We start from the raw sequence: 24,735 nt of genomic DNA, 5'->3' as shown, positions 1-24,735 counted from the left end.
ATCACTGGAGTGATGTTAACCTGTTAAATTGTAGTACCTGTCTGTCACTGTCCTTCAGCAAAGCTTTGACTTTTTATGTTTTTTCTTGTGGGTTTATTTTGCATGTAGTATGACATTTCATTTTTTGTTGTGGGCTTTCTGACTCTTTGTGCCTTTCCTTTTGTGTTTGTTTCTCCCGCCTTTCCTCAGTTTGCAGCGGGGCCTCGACCTACCCATCACCAGGTACAGTACCCTTTCCCCTTCATTATCACCCTAAACTAATCTGTTGTGGGAAAGGGGAGGTTGGAGGTTATCCACCTACTAACTTTAAAAGTGCAAACTTGCTTTGTGAGCCAGATCCTTTCCAAACGTTAGCACCTGCTATAACCTCAGCTAACAAGCAACCATAATACCTAGTGATGCTTTGCCTCCTAATTAATTTCACTGCACTTATTATTAACAATCCCGTTAAAAACATTTGCTTAGCTTAAAAAAAAAATTAGCGAGACTATTGCCAGATATCTTTTAGATTTTCTTGCATTTGGGGGAATCTCTGAAACTTGCTCAAAACTTCAGATGGTTTCAAAGGGGAGTACATACAGATTTTGATGGGAATCTGACATCCAAATTCCTTTGGAAATATCAGCCTTTAAATTCTAATGGCTTTTAACAATGCATATTAGCTGCCAATTTATAGGACTCTGAGGTATGCTGCGTTTGAAGGATATTTGTCATTTGTTTGCTATAATGTGTATTACTGTATATAGCAAAGTTAAATTTCTAGGTGTCTGTGTGGTATTCCTGATGGCTAAATTGAACTTTATATGGAACCATTTAACTGTAATATAGATTCAGTTCCTAAGCAAGGAAGAAAATATGAAAAAGTGTATGACCTCTCATGTATTTGGCTCATATATGTAACTTGCTTTGTGAGAAAGCAAAGATCAGTAGCTCATTCTCTTAGTCTACTGGTCTTTCAGATCTTTGGGTTTTAATTCAAAGGTAGTAACTATGTTTTTTTGGGTGGGGAAGATTTTAAAAGTTGGGTAGTGTATATGAAAGTGATGGGGAACACCAACTGCAAAATTAGTTGACATATCAGAAGTGATCAGTTCAGTCTAATAAACAAACGAATGAACGGTATAGCATGGCCTACTCAAAGTGTCTGATAAATCTCTTTATCTTTCAGCTCTGTTGTGTTTTATTTCTTCCTTACAAAAGCCAGTTTTCCCATACAAATTACTTTTTTTATGAGGGAGAAGATCTTAATGGATTTGATTTCTTCTTTGTCACATGCTATATGCTTATGAGGACTAATACTGCTGCCACTGAAGTTCATGGAAGAAGTTCCATTGACTTCAGTGGAGCAGAATCAGGTGCTTAATCAAGGAGGGTTTGCTCCATGGGAAGGCATTACATTGGTCTAATTTCAGTCATGCTAGTCAGTCTGAGGTCAGGTCTACGGTCAAAAGTTAAATTGACCAAGCTACTGCACTCGTAGTACCCTGAGTGATGTAGTTAAGTGGACCTAACCCCTGGTGTAGACAGCTGTAGGTTGATGGAAGAATTCTTTCATCCACCTAGCTACCACCTCTCAGGGAGCTTAATTAACTATGCTGATGGGAGAACCCCTCCTGTTGCAGTTGTGAGTGTCTTCATTGAAGTACTACAGTGGCGCAGCTGTGCTGCTGTAGCATTTCAAGTGTAGACAAGCCCTGAGCAATACTAGTGTAATATAAAGAGTGAGCTATCTTACTTATTGAAGATGATAGCAGGTGGCAGAGATGCTAGTCTTTTGCGTAGAGACTGTCCGGTTTGGCCAATGTACATGGCAGAGGGGCATTGCTGGCACATGATGGCATATATCACATTGGTAGATGTGCAGGTGAACGAGCCCCTGATGGTCTGGCTGATGTGATTAGGTCCTATGATGATGTCACTTGAATAGATATGTGGACAGAGTTGGCATCGGGCTTTGTTACAAGGATAGGTTCCTGGGTCAGTGTTTTTGTTCAGTGATGTGTTGTTACTGGTGAGTATTTGCTTTAGGTTGGGGGGTTGTCTGTAAGCGAGGACAGGTCTGTCTCCCAAGATCTGTGAGAGTAAAGGATCGTCTTTCAGGATAGGTTGTAGATCTCTGATGATGCGCTGGAGAGGCTTTAGTTGGGGGCTGAAGGTGACAGCTAGTGGTGTTCTGTTATTTTCTTTGTTGGCCCTGTCTTGTAGGAGGTGACTTCTAGGTACTCGTCTGGCTCTGTCAATCTGTTTTTTCACTTCAGCAGGTGGGTATTGTAGTTTTAAGAATGCTTGATAGAGATCTTGTAGGTGCTTGTCTCTATCTGAGGGATTAGAGCAAATGCGGTTATATCTTAGAGCTTGGCTGTAGACAATGGACTGTGTGGTGTGTCCTGGATGAAAGCTGAAGGCATGTAGGTAAGTGTAGCAGTCAGTAGGTTTCCGGTATAGGGTGGTATTTATGTGACCATCGCTTATTAGCACAGTAGTGTCCAGGAAATGGACCGCTTGTGTGGATTGATCTAGGCTGAGGTTGATGGTGGGATGGAAATTATTGAAATCATGGTGGAATTCCTCAAGGGCTTCTTTTCCATGGGTCCAGATGATGAAGATGTCATCAATGTAGCGCAAGTAGAGTAGGGGTGTTAGGGGACGAGAGCTAAGGAAGCGTTGTTCTAAGTCAGCCATAAAAATGTTGGCATACTGTGGGGCCATGCGGGTACCCATAGCAGTGCCGCTGACTTGAAGGTATATATTGTCCCCAAATGTGAAATAGTTGTGGGTGAGGACAAAGTCACAGAGTTCAGCCACCAGGTTAACTGTGACATTATCGGGGATACTGTTCCTGATAGCTTGTAGTCCATCTTTGTGTGGAATATTGGTGTAGAGGGCTTCTACGTCCATAGTGGCCAGGATGGTGTTTTCTGGAAGATCACCGATGGATAGATACCTTTGTTGTTCCCATTGTATACTGTCACATGGGGAAGACATGCTTTCTAGAACAGGGCAGACAACAAGAGTTTAAAGAATAGTGACACTTAATGCATCTCATTCACTCACACACACAAACCACATGTGAGGAAGAAATTATCATTTGTTACTGTTTATGCATAGTTTTAAGCTCACTTGTTGCTGTGGATTGTATGGATTGGCTTATGGTGAGGGAGGAACCATTAAAGGTGAGTGTATTTGCACCTACCCGTTACTGTGTACTAATAAGCACCATGACAGAATTGGTAACTTGCTGTGAGACCTACCATTTCCTTTTCTTGACCTTTTCTGAAGTTTTGTGGTTATAAAAGGAGTTATGAGAAAACTAGTCACAGTTCAAAGATGAGGAACATTAATGAGTTCTTTTGTAGATCATTTACCAAAAGACAAAATTTGTGTTTAGTGTGTCTTGCTAAAATTCTCTCATAAAATCAATGAGAACCAGGTATACCCTCTATATGCAGAATTTGGATCTAGAGATTTGCAGATCTTTAACAGTTAGCGGTGTATAATACCAGTACAGCATAACAGGTAAAAAGTGTTTGGTTGCTTTACAATTATAATCGAGTTAGGAATCCTATTACAACCTGGGAATGTCCAAGGCTTTAGTATGCTTACAAAACCAACACATAGCTTAACTTTGTTGCAACCAGGTTCTTGACTCAGTTATAGTTGTTGTATAGACAGAATTACCTTTCAGAAACCAGAATTTATTAGAAGCACACTAAGACCTAGATTCTTATCTGTTCCCAGGATCCTCTGGACACAGTTCTGTGTATGTGATGGGGAAAAATGGGCTTGGTGCATGGGCAGGCTAATCCTGAGACTGATTCTATGCCTATGTAGTCCCTGGAGTAGTTTATATTAGGGGGTTCTCAACCTTTTTCTCCCCCCCCCCCCCCCCCGACATGCTATAAAAATTTCAAAGCTCACATGTGCCACAACAACTGTGTTTCTGCATATCCAGTAGATTAAAAGCCAGGGCTGGCATTAGGGGTTAGCAAGCAGGGCAATTGCCTAGTGCCCCATGCCACAAGGGGCCTCGTGAAGCTAAGTTGCTTGGGCTTTGGCTTCAGCCCTGGGTGGTGGGGCCTGGGCTTCAGCTTTCTGCCCTGGGCCCCAGCAAGACTAACACCGGCCCCTCTTTGGTTTATTTTGGTGGCCCCCTGAAAGGCCCCCCAGGGGGCCCCGGACCCCTGTTTGAGAACCACTGGTTTATATTATGCCAGTGCCAAAGGGTGATAATAGAGGGAATCTGACCCTAAACCTGAAAACTGACAGTGAGAATGTTGTGCCCTCATATTAGGAATCCACAGGCTAACTTAAATTATTATTCCCATGTGAACTAAAAAAAGTTACAAATCACTACTTTACACAGTCCTTACTCTCTTGGGTTAATTAAAATGTTATGCAGTTGTTACTTTGAGAACCCAGAATGAGATTTTTGTTTTAGGCAAACATTTACCAAATACTGAAATTTACTATATTGGGTACCAACTTTTGCTATAATTGACATTTGGAAAAAAGAATTCTTGTCTTCTAACACAGTATTAGGAAGAGCAGGTTTTTATCCTAAATTGAAATGTTCTGTGTAGTATGTACATTATATTATGGTAAAGTCACACCTCTTGTGCCTTGATTCCATATCACTTTGAATGAACTCATATAATACAGAGTATTCTTTAGTGCTATTTCCTGTAATTATTGTATCATTAATATGCTCTGATGAGCATGACTTATGTTCTTGAAGTGACTGGCAACTTTATAAAGAATTTATTTAAAATATATTATGAACATGTCAGGGGGGAGGGATAGCTCAGTGGTTTGAGCATTGGCCTGCTAAACCCAGGGTTGTGAGTTCAGTCCTTGAGGAGGCCACTTAGGGATCTGGGGCAAAAATCAGTTCTTGGTCCTGCTAGTGAAGGCAGGGGGCTGGACTTGATGACCTTTCAAGGTCCCTTCCAGTTCTATGAGATAGGTATATCTCCATATAATTATTTGAAGCCTGTTGATGCTATAAAAAACAAAATTGAAGCTCTTGTGATTTCATAACCTCTGGAAGCCAATTTTTAATGTTTTTCAAGTAAACAACAACCAAAGTCAAATGAAAATAGCTGCCATGGTTTTGTTGAAAAGCTAAGCAATTGCTTCTCTCTCCCTTTTCAGCAAATGTATTTCCTGAGGTGGAGGACGTGTATGAGTGTGGGGAATGTCCTTTCCTAGCTCCATACATGGAGCCAGGAAGGGGAGCAGGAGGTGGAGGGAGGTGTTCTTCACTCCCCACCTCTCTGTACAGAGCCATGTGGGAATGTTCTCTTCTCCCACCCCATCCTTGAAGACAGAGATAGTATCGGAGTGTGATCTTCACATACATGGAGCAAGGTTCCATGGAGATTTGGAACCAAAGCGCGTGCTGCTGGTTCCATTATGGGAGCAGTTATTAGCTCTTTTTCCATTAGTGGATATGTGAAAGGACAGAGAGGTTGTAAAGGAACATGGCTGGTTCAACCGTGGTGCTAGTGCTTAAACTAGTGTCAGGGTGTAGTAGAACCTGTTTATATGTTTTTATTATTTCTTTTAATTTAAAAAAGCATCCATCACACAGTCTCTGGCTAATGAAAGATAAAAAATAAAGTACAGAATTTGATGAGCACTGCTAATACTGGAAGACTTTCATCCACTAATAAACTACATACCATCACCTTCAGGCAAAAGCTTGGAAAAAGAAGTGAGCCTTACATCATGCCCTTTAGGTCAGCACTCAGGCGTTTGCAGGCCAGTTAGGGAAGTAAATACCAGAGCCAAGGACCCTCCCCTGCAAAATCACTGTTTCTGGCACCCAGATCTTTAAATTCAGAGAGAGTTTTAACTCAAGTTCCCTAGGTGATCTCGGTGAGACGGTGAAGGTGCAATTATCTCAGCCAAGACCCAAACCAGATTAAAGATCAGAGTCAACGCTCTGACTCGTACCTGGTGGTAAGTGCACGACTCACATCCACTAAGAAAACAGCATTCTTCTAAAGTGATTTCATCTTTCCTGTGCAGACACTCCCTCTCCCTCTCTTAAGGGTCAGGGAAAAGTTATCCTGCCAGTTAATTCTTCTCTTTCTCTTCTACCTCAAAATTAATAACAAAGGAGTTGACTAGGGCTATGGAGAGGCATAATTAAAACACGAAAACAGCCTTAATGTACCAGTCTGATTTGATTGTCGTCTTGACAATTTGTTGCTTTGTCCTTGTGTTTCCATTGTTACTTTTTTCAGCCTTTTGCAGGGCCATGTCTGCTAATGGATCTGTAACAATTACTAGCCTTTAATTGACCTGGAAATATGTAGACAAATGGCTTATGTTTATTATGTTTAAAATAAATGTAGCTTGTTTGCAGTACTCTGCTAGAGAGACTTCCTTTATTTTTCAAGTCATATGAGGTGCGCTTCACAGGCTTTTCAGTGAAAATGATGGTTCCATTTAGAAGCATGTCTTTTGCATATGGCAAAGCAAGCTCTTCCCCTCTCCTTTCAGAGTTCTTAACGATTTAGAACGCATAGAGTTTATCTCGTGCACTGCAATACGCCAACACATAAACAAGGGGGTGTTCAGCTAGGCCAGTGTGCTAAAGAGCATACTGTAGATGAGACCTTGTAACAGGATCAGCACCCATCTCTCATAAGTGCCCCCTTTTCTCTGGCCCATATACCTGCAATTAGTCTTTTCAGTGAGGCGGCACCCGCCTCTCATGGGCAGTCCTCTTTGGTTGGTTGAGTGTGAGCCTGCTTTTAGTTTTAGTTCTTATATCGGGGTGGCACCCGCCTCTCATGCGCATCACCCGGCTGATGGTTCTCTCAGTGAGTCTTCAGCGACTTAGCCCTGCGGCCGTGACACATTCACTGTCCCCCCCTTCCGGAATATACAGTCCCGAGTTCTTATCACGGCCTTGGTATGGGGCTGTAGCTCTTAGGCCTCTTCCCAGAGGCTCTGCCTTCTTCAACCACCGATCTGTGGCCCATCTCAGTACCCGCAGCTGGTGGTGTTTCAGCAGGCCTCCCTAGGCTTAGTCTTCAATCAGACCAGCGGGGTCCATCTCATTACCCTTGCTGGCCTGGCCAGGTTCTTTGCTCAGTCCCCCTAGGCTTCAGCCTGCCCGCACTGACCTTCCGTTGGTCCTGCTGCTCTTCCCGCCAGCCAGGTGCCCCGTCTTCAGCAGTCTGGGCTTCAGTCCTGTCTGCAGTGAGCTGTCCATGCTATTGCTGCTCTTTCAGCCGGCTAGTCACCCAGGCTTCACTCCATCAGCCCCTCTGATTGGCCGCTCCTCTGTAGCCACTCTAGGCTGTCTGGAGGACTTCTCTCTGCTTTATTCTGGGGCAGGGTGATGCAGGGCCACGAGACCTCCAGCAGGGGGCCTCCGGACCTAGTCCATCCTGCCACATACCTAAAAGGTCTCATTCCATCTTTAACTTCTGATGCAAAATACAGATTTTTGCAGAAGAAACCAGAATTCTTCATTTACAGATGCCCTGTATATGGAGCTGTTATGTGTCTTTGTTTTCATATGCTTGAAGAAGCATATGAAATGCTTCAATTAAGGTTTTTAATTGAAAGAAGAAAATTAATACAGAACTAACAATGAGGCAGTGAGTAAAGGTCATTTTCACTTTGTAACGAAAGTGAGGTTGTGGAGTAAAAACAGTTGGTTTGAAACAAAATGTTTGTCATGTTAGACATAGCAGTTTTCTAATTTTGTGTAAGATACATTGTGGCATTTAGTTCACAGTGATTAGCTTAGGTCTTGCAGTACTTAGGCCAGGTTTACACTACAAACTTATATCGGTATAACTACATCGCTCAGGGGTGTGAAAAATCCACACCCCTGAGTGATGTAGTTATACCGACCTAACCCCAGTGTAGACAGCACTATGTCGATGGCAGAGTTTCTCTCGTCAATGTAGCTACCGCCTCTTGAAGAGGTGGATTAACTACACTGACGGGAGAAGCTCTTCCTTGGGAGCAGTAGCATCTTCATTAAAGCGCTACAATGGTGTAGCTGTGCTGCTGCAATGCTGTATGTGAAGACAAACCCCAAGTCTTTAAAGAGAGGGAGGGATTTGTGGGAGAGGTTATCAGGAATAGTTGCTGGTGTTGAGGATTTCTAACAATAACCACATCATGGAACTTCTTATCCTAAATGCTGGTCCTGACTCTGTAATGCACGTGCTCCAAGATAACACTTGCATACAGGGGAATGAACTGTGGACAGTTTCAACCTTAATTCTGAATTTCCTCTTTTCAAGGAAGGCATTGTTAGCATTGCGTCAGCCATGTGTGTTTGCATATAAACTTGTGACATTAAATTGTTAGAAAAACAGAATTGCAAAATACCACCCTCCAGGAGTAGGTTTAGATATTGGCAGCTTACCTTTGGAGGGGAAGGGGAGGGGATAGGGTATAAAATGTTTTGGCAGCTAGGGCTTGTTTTGAATGCCTGAACCTATATACAGATTAGATGTACACTCATGCTTCAGTGGATTTCTGCTTTTTTCTAGAATTAAGGCCTTAGTTTTTTTCATTTGGAAGGGTTTGCTGTATCTAAAAATAATGAAGTAAATTCTGCTAGAGATGTCTCCCTTGGATTGACTTTTTTTTTTTTTTTTAAACTTGATTCTCCCCTACCCTGTTTTACAATAGCGAGAAGGATACTCTCCCTGTTCTCATGTAAAACCCCTCGTAGAGACTCACTTTCTTTGGGAGGTCTGCTAACACTGACCCACATGTTAGTATAGCATTGCGACCCGGCGCACATGTTTGCAAATCATCTCACTCAAATTTGTGTCACAACTCCCCTCCCCCCCCATTACTCCCCCCCTCCCCCAAAAAAAAGTTTTGGTTCTTCTGCACCACTGGGTTGATAACCTATTATCTAAACAATGGGTGGTATTCTCCTCTCACATTAGTTGACAGAAGTGTAACTCATTGATTTCCCAGTGTCTGTCTTTTTAGAAGTAATAAAATCATTGTGCCTTTGCTCTCCTTCTCCCAAGAATCATAACTGGCTATCAGCAACTTTTGCTATGACATATGCAGTATTATTTCTTAAAGCCCAGCGATCTCCTCACTATGGGTTCACTTTGTACCCAGAACTGCAAGGATAGATAGCTATGTAACAGTTTAATATAAGGCCTCAAGCTTGCTAAGCATGCCATGTGTTTTGGAAGGCACTATGTTTTGGTTCTAAGTGCACTTTCATTCCACCGGTGACAGCAGAAAGAGGAGCCAGTTTGTTTCTCAAGAAGTAGAATTGTTTTAGAATTGCATTCCTGTGACTTTACAGACAGCTTCAGATGGTCTTTTAAACACAGGTTTCAGAGTAGCAGCTGTGTTAGTCTGTACCTGCAAAAAGAACAGGAGTACTTGTGGTACCTTAGAGACTAACAAATTTATTAGAGCATAAGCTTTTGTGGGCTACAGCCCTCTTCTTCGGATGCATATAGAATGGAACATATATTGAGGAGATATATATACACACATACAGAGAGCATGAACAGGTGGGAATTGTCTTACCAACTCTGAGAGGCCAATTAAGTAAGTGAAAAAAAACGTTTGAAGTGATAATCAAGATAGCCCAGTACAGTTTGATAAGAAGCGTGAGAATACTTACAAGGGGAGATAGATTCAGTGTTTGTAATGTATCAGGGGGTAGCCTTGTTAGTCCGTATCTACAAAAACAACAAGGAGTCTGGTGGCACCTTAAAGACTAACAGATTTATTTGGGCATAAGCTTTCGTGAGTAAAAGTGAGGTTTTTACTCACGAAAGCTTATGCCCAAATAAATCTGTTAGTCTTTAAGGTGCCACCAGACTCCTTGTTGTTAGTGTTTGTAATGGCTCAGCCATTCTCAGTCCTTATTCAATCCTAAATTGATTGTATCTAGTTTGCATATCAATTCCAGCTCAGCAGTCTCTCCTTGGAGTCTGTTTTTGAAGTTTTTGCCATTTACAAACATTGAATCTATCTCCCCTTGTAAGTATTCTCACACTTCTTATCAAATTGTCTGTACTGGGCTATCTTGATTATCATTTCAAAAGTTTTTTTTCACTTACTTAATTGGCCTCTCAGAGCTGTAGCCCACAAAAGCTTATGCTCTAATAAATTTGTTAGTCTCTAAGGTGCCACAAGTACTCCTGTTCTTTTAGACACACTGATTGATGGTAAAAAGCCATACACAAATCAATAATTTCCATTTCCACACATTTCTTCACTATTTTGGTGGCCTATATTGCATATTTGCTAGCCAATTTGTTTCCTCCTAAGAATGGAGTGACCTTGTTGGAGGAGAAAGGCAGGCTTCACATACTTCAATTCCAATGTTGAAGGACCACAGTCTTTATTTTTTGAATTTGAAGATAGTATTGGTTTTTTTCCTATGGCAGCTGTGAACACATGATATTGACTGTAGATATTGATCTAGTAAGCTGTCACACTAATTTGGACAGTGGAGAAACTCTGGCTAGTCGACATAATGAGAGACCAGACCAAAGTTGAGTCTCCATCCAATCTATTTTCACCTTGAATACATATAGAAACAGAGGGTCACTGATCTGTATGAGGAGAGCTCCATTGTGGATCACTGGTGGGCTAGCAGTAACTACATCTCAGCAAGCCAGCCAAGAGGCAGTCAAAGGCTGACACCAGAGGAAGAACTACAGAGAAACAACCATCATCCTTGAACCCTACATACAAGCCTGTTCTTGCTCATGTTTGCTAGCTCAAGAGATTGCAAAGGTTAAAAGGGGAAAACACAAAGATGGAAGAAAAATGAGATTTATAATTGCAGTCCTGGCAAGATCCTTTTCAAGCCTATATCTGTGATGCTGTGTCAGTAAGAATATCAAATCTCTAAATTTGTTTTCACTCTCTCTTTGTGGTGTCTCTGGATACTAGAAATCATAGTCACTTACCACATCTTCTATATCAGATAGTGATCACTTGGTCCTCCAGGGCTAGACAACCACCTAGTTTCCACTAACCCAGAAGTTTTTGTTTTATGCCCAAACAATTGAGCTTTCTTCTGATTCAAAACACATTGTAGGATGTGACTGATGATGCAATTCTTCATCCAGGCTAACGGCTTAGTAATAACATTTTTGCTTTCGTCTTCATATTCATTTTATCTGGCCTTCAGAGAAAGGGAGTAAGTGTTGACATTTTTGGAGAGAAATCATTCAATACGGGGGCTATCGTGGTGTCTCAAAATCTTCAAGAATGACCAAAATGACTATTTTGTTATCACTGCCACAGTTTCCAAGTACAGGTGCATCATAGGATCCTTCTGCCTTGCTCTCTTCTCCAGTGGACTTAAAAGTGAAACATATATATTGGCCCATCCTTTCTAAACCTTGCTTAGCCCAGACTTCCATTCCCCAATAATTATCTGCCTCTCTTCTTCCCTGTACTCATGGTATAGCTTGCCACGGGCTGACTGCTTGCTTTAATGCACCTGATCAATCAGCAGTGGTTGCTGTAGAGTGATATATGACTACGTTACTTTCTGCTCAGCAGTTTGAAGCACATATCTCTTATTCTTCTAGCCTTGGTATAGAGTTGGAGACCAAATCTAGAATTTGAGCATAGGTTTATTTCTATTTAGTGCATAGTGCTATTTCTGGACTACCAATATAATTAAGAGAGGAAGAGAAAAATGTTTGAAATTAAGAACAAGCTGCACATAAAGTCTTCTCCAGTATTCTGTTTGCTGCAAATTTTTATTTTTTTAACTTTTATTCTTCAGTGTAAAACTTTCTAGAAAACTTCTGCTTGAAATATGCTTGGGATTCTGACAGGAAAAGATTTCTTGATACTAGCTCAGTATCTTTCCTGCCCTGTTATATAGAAAACAGGATAGAAAGATTATTGAAACTATTACATTAGGGCTAATGTTATATCCTATCCCTTCATATTGATCTGTAAGTTGTTCCATTGGCTTTCTTTCTGTTTCCTGTTGCTTTCTTGCTTCATTATTGAAGGGAGGATTCAGACCCATCCAGGTAATTTTAACTACTGGTTCTGCATGGCATAAGTGTTTCTTTATCACATATTTCATTATTAAATTAGTGAATGTATTAATGTATGATGCATATCTTACCTGTTTAGTTTCAAGATTATTAAGACTGTAGTAGGAGTGAGGGCTTCTAGTGCCCTGAATGCTTCCACATCCCAGATGCTGATGCTTGTCTTAAAGAGAGTTGAGACCTGAGCCACATATCATCAGGTTGCTTTGTTCCCTGGGGTTTCTGTGTGGGCTACACTTGTGTGGTGGGTTACTTTATGCAAGTGTGCTGGAAAAGTTTGGTGCAACTTAGAAAGGGGTTGCCACCTTTTTGAAAAAGGAATGCAGGACATGTAGGCCCTTCAAACTTTCAGCAGGGTAAAGAGGATAAGTACGGGGGGACCTACAACCCCCATAAAAGTCTGAATTTTAGCTTTTCTGGAATTTTTTCAATGCAGTTTCCTTGATCTTTTACTGCCTTATCAAATCACTTATAAAGTTGGTATTTTTTTCAATCTACTCCACCTATAAAGTACATTTTGCATAGAATCCTTTCCTCTGACCTTTAGTCTGAAAGCTGGTGCATATAATTCACTAGACACACATTAATAGTTACACCATTATAGTTTAAAACTTAACTGTTTGCTCTTAGTCTGTCTTTCTCACTTTGTGCCTAGTAAAACTGAGGATTGTGTGTAAATGGCCATTGTTAAAACACTAATGGAAACTGTCCTGCAATTTTCTGAATGGGTGGCAACCCTCTGAAAGTGTGTTTGTTTGTTTGTTTGTTTGTTTTAAATTACAGTATGGTTTTCTCTACTATTATTTGATATTGCAAATTCATTTTCTTTTCAGGAAAAAAATAACTTTTTGACTTTTTTTGTTTTTGTTTTTTGCTTCCCTCCTCTAGTTTTTTCAGCGGCCTCAAATACAGCCTTCTAGAGCTGCCATCCAGAACAGCAGCCCTTCTATCCGTCCTGGTGCGCAAACACCAACTGCAGTCTATCAAACCAACCAACACATCATGATGGTTAACCATCTGCCAATGCCGTATCCAATGCCCCAGGGCCCCCAGTACTGTATACCACAGGTAATATATTGCCTAAGCACATATGAACTTGGAAGAGATACAGTTATTTCTCCTGGATTAAAAGAAGGTGATCTTTGGGACTGCAGGAAAGGTGGAGGAAAAGGCTGATATAATTAGCAGCATAACCCCTGTCCTTTTTCTTCTTTAAATGTATACATTTATCTATTAAGGCAGAGGATAATCATAAATTGTATCCTTTTTATATTTGGGATAAATTATTATTGTAGAATTTATTCGCTTCCTCTGAAAGAGATGATGGAAAACTAAATTCCTCAAAAACATCTAGTACTGTAACGGTTCATAAATTGATTTAAGAGCTATGCTATTACTATTAAACATTGGGCTTTCTTTGAGTCCTGCATTACAGAAATGAGGGGAATTAAATCAAGTTGACTATGGTCTGCCTCAGCACTGATTTTCTGCATATTTTTACCTCAAATGACACAGCATGCATTTCATTATGTCATTTTATTTTGCGGGGGCAGGCAGCATTCTGAATCTGTATTTAAAAGGACTTCATAGTCTCATTTTTAGGAATTTTTTAAAACCAGGTTAATTATAGCATCTGTATGTAATGCCATATCATATGACAATTATTTGTAAATTCCTCGTAATTTTTCTCTCCCAGTATCGTCATAGTGGCCCTCCTTATGTTGGGCCTCCACAGCAGTATCCTGTTCAGCCACCAGGGCCAGGCCCATTTTATCCAGGCCCGGGTCCTGGAGAATTCCCCAATGCCTACGGTAAGCGGGGTGGAGGATTGTGCATGGTTTGGAGAAGGAAGGTGTTGCTGGATATTTGGGGTGGGGAGATGTTTCTGGGTTTGTTATTTTTCTACAGCTGGTTTAATATTGTAAAGCCAAAATAATTCATTTCAATTCGAAACAGCTGCTAAATTTGAGCTTGTTGTGCTTCTGATTAATCACTCTGTGATCATACATGCACACAGTTTTTTGTTTGCATGAATGTTAGCAGAATAGCTGTTGTTCATACAAATATTCTCAATCATGTGCAAAAAGGAGTATTCATGTGTGAACAAGAGTATTGGCTGTTTGTTATTCACTGTCTAATCATTATTATTATTATTATTATTTATTATTATTAAGGCTGTCGATTAATTGCAGTTAACTCACACAATGAACTCAAAAATTGATTGCGATTAAAAAAATTAATCACGATTAATCGCACTGTTAAATAATAGAATACTAATTGAAATGTATTAAATATTTTGGGATGTTTTTCTACATTTTCAAATATATTGATTTCAATTACAACAGAGAATACAAAGTGTACAATGTTCACTTTATGTTATTTTTATTACAAATATTTGCACTGTAAAAATGATAAAAGAAATAGTCTTTTTCAGTTCACCTCAGACAAGCACTGTAGTGCAATCTCTTTATCAGGAAAGTGCAATCTACAAATGTAGATTTTTTTTGTTACATAACTGCACTCAGAAACAAAACCTCAGTCCTAATTCTTGTTCAGCCAATCGCTAAGAGAAACAAGTTTGTTTACATTTATGGGAGATAATGCTGCCCACTTCTTATTTACAATGTCACCTGAAAGTGAGAACAGACGTTCACATGGCACTGTTTTAGCTGATATTTACATGCCAGATGCACTAAAGATTCATATGCCTCTTCATGCTTAGGCTATCGTTCCAGAGGACATGCTTCCATGCTGATGACGCTCGTTGAAAAATAATGCATTAATTACATTTGTGGCTGAACTCTTTGGGGGAGAATTATATGTCTCCTGCTCTGTTTTACCGCATTCTACCATATATTTCATGTTATAACAGTATTGGATGATGACCCAGCACATGTTGTTCGTTTTAAGAACACTTTCACTGCAAATTTGACAAAATGCAAAGAAGATATCCATGTGAAATTTCTAAAGATAGCTACAGCATTCAACCCAAGATTTAAGAATCTGAAGTGACTTCCAAAATCTGAGAGGGATGAGGTATGGAGCATGCTTTCAGAAGTCTTAATGCAAAACTCTGATGCAGAAACTACAGAACTCAAACCACCAAAAAAGAAAATCAACCTTCTACTGGTAGCATCTGACTCAGATGATGAAAATGGATATGTGTCGGTCTGCACGGCTGTGGATCGTTATCGAACAGAGCCCGTCATCAGCATGGATGCATGTCTTCTGGAATGGTGCTTGAAGCATCAAGCGACATATCAATCTTTAGAGCATCTGGCATGTAAACATCTTGCAATGCCGGTTACAACAGTGTCATGCAAACGCCTGTTCTCACTTTCAGGTAACATTGTAAACAAGAAGCAGATAGCATTATCTTCTGCAAATGTAAACAAACTTGTTTGTCTAAGCGATTGGCTGAACAAGAAGGAGGACTGATCGGACTTATAGGCTCTAAAGTTTTACATTGTTTTATTTTTGAATGCAGGTTTTTTTGGTACATAATTCTATATTTGTAAGTTCAACTTTTATGATAAAAAGATTGCACTACAGTACTTGTATTAGGTGAATTGAAAAATACTATTTCTTTTGTTTTTTACAGTGCAAATATTTGTAATCAAAAATAAAGTGAGCACCGTACACTTTGTATTCTCTGTTGTAATTGAAATCAATGTATTTGAAAATATAGAAAGTTTGGTTGTTATACTAATTATTAAAATTGCTTAGGATCCCAAAATAGTGTAGTTTTAACAAATGCTGACTCACTTTAAAGGAAATAAACTCTAAATGAAAATAAGTTATCACTTCAGTTATCATTTACTTGTCATGAACCAAGGTCTGGACTTTTTTTTGTTTATTCAGCAACAGTTAATCATAGAATCATAGAACTGGAAGGGACCTTGAGAGGTCATCTAGAACAGTCCCTGGCACTAAGACTAAGTATTACCTAGACCATGCCTGACAGGTGTTTGTCTAACCTGCTCTTAAAAATCTCCAATAATGGAAATTCCACAACGTTCCTAGGCAATTTATTCCAGTCCTTAACAACTCTGACAGTTAGGAAGATTTTCCTAATGTCCAATCTAAACCTCCCTTGCTGCAATTTAAGCCCATTGCTTCTTATCCTATCCTCAGAGGTTAAGAAAAACAATTTTTCTCCCTCCTCCTTGTAACAACCTTTTACGTACTTAAAAATGTTATCATGTCCCCCCCTTCAGTCTTCTCTTTTCCAGATTAAACAAACCCAATTTTTTCAATCTTCCCTCATAGCTCATGTTTTCTAGATGTTAATCATTTTTGTTGCTCTTCTCTGGACTCGGTCTAATTTATCCACATGCTCCCTAAAATGTGGCGTCCATAACTAGACACAATACTCCAGTTGAGGCCTAATCAGCGCAGAGTAGAGCGGAAGAATTACTTCTCGTGTCTTGCTTACAAGACTCCTCCTAATACATCCCAGAATGATGTTCGCTTTTTTTGCAAGAGTATTACATTGTTTACTGATATTTACCTTGGGGTCCACTATGACCCCCAGATCCCTTTCTGCAATATTCCTTCCTAGGCAGTCATTTCCCATTTTCTATGTGTGCAACTGATTGTTCCTTCCTAGATGAAGTACTTTGTATTTGTCCTTATTGAATTTCATCCTATTTACTTCAGACCATTTCTCCAGCTTGTCCAGACATTTTGAATTTTAATCCTATCCTCCAAAGCACTTGTGACCCCTCCCAGCTTGGTATCAACCACAAACTTTATAAGTGTACTCTGTATGCCATTATCTAAATAATTGATGAAGGTATTGAACAGAACTGGACCCAGAACTGATCCCTGCAGGACCCCACTCATTATGTCCTTCCAGCATGACTGTGAACCACTGATAACTACTCCCTGGGAACGGTTTTCTAACCAGTTTTGCACCTACCTTATAGTAGCTCCATCTAGGTTGCATTTGCCTAGTTTGTTTATGAGAAGGTCATGCGAGACAGTGTCAAAAACTTTACTAAAGTCAAGATATACAACATCTACTGCTTTCCCCTTATTCACAAGACTTGTTACACTGTCAAAGAAAGCTATCAGGTTGGTTTGACATGATTTGTTCTTGACAAATCCATGCTGACTGTTACTTATCACCTTATTATCTTCTAGGTATTTGCAAATTGATTGCTTAATTATTTGCTCCATTATCTTTCTGGGTACAGAAGTTAAGGTGACCGGTCTGTAATTCCCTGAGTTGTCCTTATTTCCCTTTTTATAGATTGGTACTGTATTTGCCCTTTTCCAGTCTTCTGGAATCTCTCCCGTCTTCCATGACTTTTCAAAGATCATCGCTAATGGCTCAGATATCTCCTCAGTTAGCTTCTTGAGTATTCTAGGATGCATTTCTTCAGGCCTTGGTGACTTGAAGACATCTAATTTGTCTAAGTAATTTTTAAACTTGTTCTTTCCCTATTTTTAGCCTCTTCTGATTCTTCCTCATTTTCACTAGTGTTCACTGTGTTAGATGTCAAATCACCGCCACCTTCTTAGTGAAAACTGAAACAAAGAAGTCATTAAGCACCTCTGCCATTTCCACATTTTTTTGTTATTGTTTTTCCCCTCTCATTGAGTATCCTGTCCTTGGTCTTCCTCTTGCTTTTATTGTATTTGTAGAATGTTTTCTTGTTACCCTTTATGTCTCTAGCTAGTTTGATCTCATGATATTGTGATAGTGACTTACATTTATAATAGTACACTTATCCCAAAAGTTTACAGTGATGTCACCAACCCTGGATTGTGTTATCTCTGAATGAATTGGGCAGTAGAAAAGGGCTGATCATAAGGGAGACAATTTCAGTTTATATTTCTGAAATCATCACTGCAGGAGAAATAAAGAAAATAAATGTGGCAATGACTCTTCTAATTCTGATACAGTAACTTGGAGAATACATGGTGTAGCTTTAATTTTTTGTTTTTCTGTTGATTCTCTTGTCTGGCTTTTGAATCCCTTCCCACTCTCCTGACAGCATTTTCCTTTCTTTATTTTGTAGTTTGAAAAAATTGTTGTCCTGGTTTCTTTTGTGTTCTTTGAACTGGTGTGATTTCTTGCCACATGGGCTGTAGTCTTTCAGTCCCAGTCTATTCTAACGCTGCCTTGTCTGCTGAGTTTCAATGTGCTGAGCTAGTAGGCCAGAGATGATAATCTGCAGTGCAGCCGTCTATAACACAGTTAGTGCTGTTTAATTCCAGGCAGGCAGAGAAGGTCTAGCCAAGGAAGAGGATGCCAGGGCATACAATAGGTGAATTGAGATTTGTCTGTATCATGCATTTATCTCCTGCTGTTGTTTCCTAGATTTGTAGGCAGGGCCGGCTCTGGCTTTTTTGCCGCCCCAGGCAAAAAAGCCTCCGGCCGGCCGCCCCTTCCCCCTCCTCCCCCCCAGCGCAGCAGTGTAGGGCGGCCAGAGTGCCGGGGGGAGGGCGGTGAGCTTGCCCGGGGCTCCGCTCTCCCCGGCGGCCAGAGCGCTGGGGGGAGGGCGGCGAACCCGCCCGGGGCTCCGCTCTCCCCGGCGGCCAGAGCCGGAGCACCGCGCCGCCCGCCTCCAGGTGCCGCCCCAAGCACAAGCTTGGTGGGCTGGTGCCTGGAGCCGGCCCTGGGCTTGGGATACTATTTATCTCCTCACTGAAAGAGTAAGCATGGTGCTAGGCGCTGATCAGACTATTTGGAGTCAAAGAAGCTGAACTTGAACTTGTTTAATTGTGGCCATTAATATCAGATAGCATGTAGTTTAAATTTGAAAGCCTTCTTTATCACAAGAGGACAGGATACATAGCTGCTTTTACGCAACTGTGCTGTTGCCTTTTGGTCCAGCTGTGTGACACATGTAACTACTACTGGCCTGAGAAACTTGTACTGTGTGTAGCTGCTAACCAGCCATGATCCAAATATCAGACAAGCCGACGAAAGTCCAGTGTAGACTGACTGTTAGTGTCTCTGTGCCTCATTTCCCCATTTGTAAAATGGGGATAATAGCACTGCCTTTCTTCACAGGTAGGTTTTGAGGATAAACTTATTGTTTGTAAGGCAATCAGATATTATGATGATGATGGTCAGGTAAGCAGTCAGAAAGAAAGAAATGGTCAGAACATTTCTGTCACTTGTCTTCAGGAAATGAAGTCATATCTCCAAAACTGTTAGTCAGAATTCTCTGCAGTTTTCCCCAGTGGCCTTGGCTTTCAACAGCTTGAAAATGCTTCCTTCTGTACAGCCACCTGCCTAGTGCGTTGGCAGGTCAGGAGCTGTTGTGTACAGTGCTGGTCTGAGCATGCAATCTGGAAGAAGAAAATCTCTTCAGGTCTTTGCAGTCTAGTTTTCCACTCCAGAAACATAGCCCTTGTAAGTCACAAACATAGCCCTTGTAAGTCATTAGACTGAGGGTTATTTTGCTTGACTGGATTTTACCACTCACTTCTGTGAGTGAAAAGAACAGGAGTACTTGTGGCACCTTAGAAACTAACAAATTTATTAGAGCATAAGCTTTCATGGACTACAGGCCACTTCTTCGGATGCATATAGAGTGAAATAAATATTGAGGAGATATATATACACACATACAGAGAGCATAAACAGGTGGGAGTTGTCTTACCAACTCTGAGAGGCCAATTAAGTAAGAGGGAAAAAAATTTTTTGAAGTGATAATCAAGATAGCCCAGTACAGACAGTTTGATAAGAAGTGTGAGAATACTTACAAGGGGAGATAGATTCAATGTTTGTAATGGCTCAGCCATTCCCAGTCCTTATTCAATCCTGAGTTGATTGTGTCTAGTTTGCATATCAATTCCAGCTCAGCAGTCTCTTGTTGGAGTCTGTTTTTGAAGTTTTTCTGTTGTAAGATAGCCACCCGCAGGTCTGACATTGAATGACCAGACAGGTTAAAGTGTTCTCCCACTGGTTTTTGAGTATTATGATTCCTGATATCAGATTTGTGTCCATTAATTCTTTTGCGTAGAGACTGTCCAGTTTGGCCAATGTACATGGCAGAGGGGCATTGCTGGCACATGATGGCATATATCACATTGGTAGATGTGCAGGTGAACGAGCCCCTGATGGTATGGCTGATGTGATTAGGTACTATGATGATGTCACTTCTGTGAGTGAAAAGTTCCCCGGCTCCTCTTTTGATATAGCGTGAACTGATGCAATAAGGAATTTCCTCAAGGAAATGCCACATATTAATTTTATTTTCATCAGAGTTTAGCCCTGTTGTAGAATAAGTCAGATTACTTTAGATGTGAGTGCAGGGCACATGGCCTACCTGATATCCTCAGAAGAATGCAGGATTGTCTTTTGAGTTCACCTGAATTCCAGTACACAAATATCAGACAGCTCTGGTATGTCACCTTTGTTTACCTTGAGCTGCATCCCAGGATTCTTTAAAACTGACTGCTCATATGAGCCATCTTGTTTCCAGAAAGGAAAAGATACCTAAAGATTGCTGGATATTGATGTTGTCAATTTAATCAACAATGCAACATGTGTTTTGCAATACTAAGCATGGTTTGTACTTTTTATGTTCTGCAGCATGAGAATAGAGCTACTGTTGTAATTAAATTCTCCGGCTCAGTTTCAAAATAGGTTGCAGTTGTGATTGCAACTTCCAGGGAATAGTTTGGTTATGGCTTTCTCTACACTGGATAAGAGTCCAGTCTTCTTTCTTTAATTCTATGTAGATTTTGTTCAGTGCTTGAAATAGTCCTCACGGGTCTTGCAGCTCAATAAAATGCAAGGAAGGGCAGATTTTCCTTTCTGTTAGTGTTGGCTGATTTCAGTAGTATTTTCAGTGCCTCTAGAAAGTTGTCAAGTATCAGAGGGGTAGCCGTGTTAGTCTGGATCTGTAAAAAGCAACAGAGAGTCCTGTGGCACCTTTAAGACTAACAGAAGTATTGGAGCATAATCTCTGTTGCTCTAGAAAGTTGATGCACGTGGCCATTTCCCCAGTCACATGAAAAAAAGTGGAATAATGACTCTCTCCAATTGTTATGTTGTGATGTCATATTCTGATTTGATAGAAGTGCAGAAGAAACTGCACATAGGCTACTTAAAAAATGGAGATTGAAACTGGGAGGGAGGATCAGAGGGCTGTCACTCACTTGCTGCTCTTCACTTTACTTCATTTACAAATGAACTGAATATGTGTTTCTATCTTGTGATTTCCTAGGAACACCATTCTACCCAAGTCAGCCAGTGTATCAGTCAGCACCCATCATAGTGCCTACACAGCAGCAGCAGCAGCAGCCTCCACCAGCTAAAAGAGAGAAAAAAACAGTAAGAACCTACTCTTCTGGTACTTTCTTTATGGATCTCCTAAGTCTGATATAGCAAGGCTGGGACATTGAAGGGGACACTCTGATATAAAATTCAATATTAAACTCAGATTGTTACTCCCTCACCCTTTTGTAGGTTTTGTCCCCTCCCCTTTAGCTCCTTCTTAGTCTAGAACTTCTGATAATGGGCAGGGCATCCAGTAACAGTTGTGTATAAAGCTGGCCAGCTCATCTTATTTTTCAGTCTTCACAGTGTTGAATTTACTGGGTGGTGGTTTCTTATTCTAACTGTAGTAAATGTGAAAGCTGCTTATTGATACTTCAATTGAGAAGTTAATGCTTAGTGATTACCAAACATGGTATTTAGACATAGCTCAACATGTCTAAAATTGAAGAAATGGTAGGGGACAACTGAAGTAATGAAGACAGAATTCTCTTAAAGGAAAATATAAACATTGTTGAGAGTTGTTCGCAAGATAGGAAGGATTTCCTACATCTCAAAGTACAGGATATCTCTTTCTTTTGATTTCTTAAGATCAACTGTGATATTGGATGAAACTTTGTCTATTGAAATGGAAAAGCAGAACATTTAACTGGGTGGTACTGCAAGCAAGACATTTTTTGTACCCTTGTCATCAACACATAGCTGTGATACTAAGTCCCTTTTCCAGGCCTTCAAGCAGCTGTTCACCATCAGCTTCGTTTATGAACAGTCTGTTCATTTTTAACATCCAAAAAATATCATAGATAAATCAGTAGTTACGCCATAAAAACCAATTCAAATGCAAAGACTTAAACTTGATAAGAAAGTTGCAGTCTTGTATGCTAATAAAATTATATTCAATGTACAGTAGAACCTCAGAGTCACAAGCATCAGAGTTGGGAACTGACCGGTCAACCACACACCTCATTTGGAACCAGAAGTAAGCAGACAGACATGCACGTGCACACACGCACAAGCAAATACTGTACAGCGTAAACTGCTAAAAAAAACCAAAGGGATCATTTTTTTTAAAAAAGACAAGATAAGGAAACTGTTTCTGTGCTTGTTTCATTTGCACTAAGACGGTTAAAAGCAGCATAGTAAAATTTCAAAACTGTATTAAGTCAACATTCAGTTGTAAACTTTTGAAAGAACAATCATAACATTTTATTCAGGGTTACAAACATTTCAGAGTTACGAACAAACTCCATTCCTGAGGTGTTCATGATTCTGAGGTTCTACTGTAGCAGAAAATGAGAAGTTTTAAAAAATGATTAAAGCCCTTCTCCCTAGATATATTCTTCTAGACAGAATTAAACTCACAGGCTTACACTACTAAATGCTGCAATTGAAGAAACAAAGAAAAAATTAAAGGAAGAACTAAAAGAATCAACAATGATATAAATGCAAGATGACTGGTTGAACATGAGATATGATCCAGTAATGCTACAAGCATCTATACAAGGAAAATGTATTTTTTCTGCTACTGATTCGTTGTCTGGAAAAAAATGTGCAGATTATCACTTTCTGATTGCTGTAGAGTCAATAAAAGAATGCAGAGAAAAGTATGACAAGGGAGGTGTTTTCCATTTTCTCAGACCGTAAAAATAAAAAGATTAGAAAACGTATCTGTTGCAGTGATCCTGACAAGCATATTTGTATTCAGTATACTCTTTAAACCTGAGAATGAAGTAAAATCTAACACAATACTAAAGCTCATAGTGCAAAGTCAAAAAGTTCTTCTGGACACCATTAGCCTATTATATTCTATATAGGTTCTCATAATGCTCATCAAAGTATCTGAGCACCTTCTGGTAGTGCATTAAACCATGTGACTTCACCACTTGTTTGCTTTCTCATCCTCTCTTAGGGGGGTATAGGGAGGGAACATGTAGAAGAATCATAGAAGATTAGAGTTGGAAGAGACCTCAGGAGGTCATCTAGTCCAACCCCCTGCTCAAAGTAGGACCAACACCAACTAAATCATCCCAGCCAGGGCTTTGTCAAGCCAGGCCTTAAAAACCTCTAAGGATGGAGATTCCGCCACCTCCCTAGATAACCCATTCCAGTGCTTCACCACCGTCCTAGTGAAATAGTTTTTCCTAATATCTAATCTAGACCTCCCCATTGCAACTTGAGACCATTGCTCCTTGTTCTGTCATCTGCCACCACTGAGAACAGCCTAGCTCCATCCTCTTTGGAACCCCCCTTCAGGTAGTTGAAGGCTGCTATCAAATCCCCCCTCACTCTTCTGCAGACAAGCCTAGTTCCCTCAGCCTCTCCTCATAGGTCATGTGCCCCAGCCCCCTAATCATTTTCGTTGCCCTCCGCTGGACTCTCTCCAATTTGTCCACATCCTTTCTGTAGTGGGGGGCCCAAAACTGGACACAGTACTCCAGATGTGGCCTCACTAGTGCCGAATAGAGAGGAATAATCACTTCCCTTGATCTGCTGGCAATGCTGTAGGAGCAGGATTTTATAATTGTACTATGAGAATTAATGTAGGATTTGAAAAGGCTGGATTTTGGTTTTTAGTCTGTTGCTGCTGCAAATAGCTGCCAGAATTAAAGGCAGCTTGTCTGGCCAAGCTTTTCCAGTGTGGTTTACTACCTTCCGCAGCGCTTCCTTAATGGTGCGGTTCATGCGCTCCACCTGACCTGAGGATTGGGGTCGGTATAATATATGAAATTTTTGCTTGATTCCTAAAGCTTGTAACACTGATGTATAAACCTCTCCCACAAAGCCTCCCCTCCCCCCGCCCCGTTATCGGAATCTGTTATTTCAGGGGTACCATATCTACACACCACCTCATTAAGAAACTTCTTAGCTACCACCTTGGTGCTATTCATTTTAGTGGGAACCCATGATGCACCAACAGAGGCTCAGGATCTGGCATAGAGTTCAGATTGATTTTATTGACAAGTTACCAAGAAGTAAAAAAAGATTCCCAATCCTGCCACATATTTTTGTGGCCTTGGGCAACTCACTTAGCCTCTCTGTGCCTCAGTTGCCCATCTGTAAAATAAGAATAATACACTTCCTCCTTCACAGAGGTGTTGTGAGGATAAATCCAGTAAAGGTTATGAGGTGTTCAGATACTGTAATGATAAGGACCATATAAGGATCTTAGGGGTTACGAGGTTTCTTATCAGAGTGTTCCCATGGACCTTTGCCTTTTTCTTTTGTATCAACCTCTGGCTAGCATGTTTAGTCCTATGGCTAGTAAGTGTCTGGTAAATTTAATCCAGAGTAGGAATAACTATATCTTTAGTTAAAGGGTCATGCACCATCATGGATTGATTTCTTTTCTTAATTGTTCCACTATTCCTCTGGATTTGGGAAAGATTTTGAAGAGATGCTCACATTTAGACCTGATTGTGATGATTGATGAGTGCCTTATCATCTTAT

At 40.4% G+C, this 24,735-nt stretch overlaps 1 protein-coding gene across 9 annotated transcripts in view; it reads left to right on the top strand.

The window, feature by feature from the left end:
* Positions 1-24,735, top strand: part of EIF4G3 (eukaryotic translation initiation factor 4 gamma 3) — a 390,421-nt gene that overhangs the window by 169,114 nt on the left and 196,572 nt on the right. For 4 of the 9 annotated variants that reach the window (XM_054008989.1, XM_054008990.1, XM_054008985.1 and 1 more), the window contains 4 exons: positions 190-222; positions 12,936-13,115; positions 13,744-13,858; positions 21,239-21,345. In XM_054008989.1, the coding sequence (XP_053864964.1) occupies positions 190-222; positions 12,936-13,115; positions 13,744-13,858; positions 21,239-21,345 (435 nt within the window). Of the gene's footprint in view, positions 1-189; positions 223-12,002; positions 12,024-12,935; positions 13,116-13,743; positions 13,859-21,238; positions 21,346-24,735 lie in introns of all 9 variants that reach the window. The other 5 variants (XM_054008991.1, XM_054008992.1, XM_054008986.1 and 2 more) reach the window with 2 other exon arrangements.

This window comes from Malaclemys terrapin, chromosome 19 (genome assembly GCF_027887155.1).
Source record: "Malaclemys terrapin pileata isolate rMalTer1 chromosome 19, rMalTer1.hap1, whole genome shotgun sequence".
Taxonomy (NCBI): Eukaryota; Metazoa; Chordata; order Testudines; family Emydidae; genus Malaclemys; species Malaclemys terrapin.
Note: the sequence above shows the minus strand (reverse complement) of the source record. Positions and strands in the feature narration are given on the sequence as shown.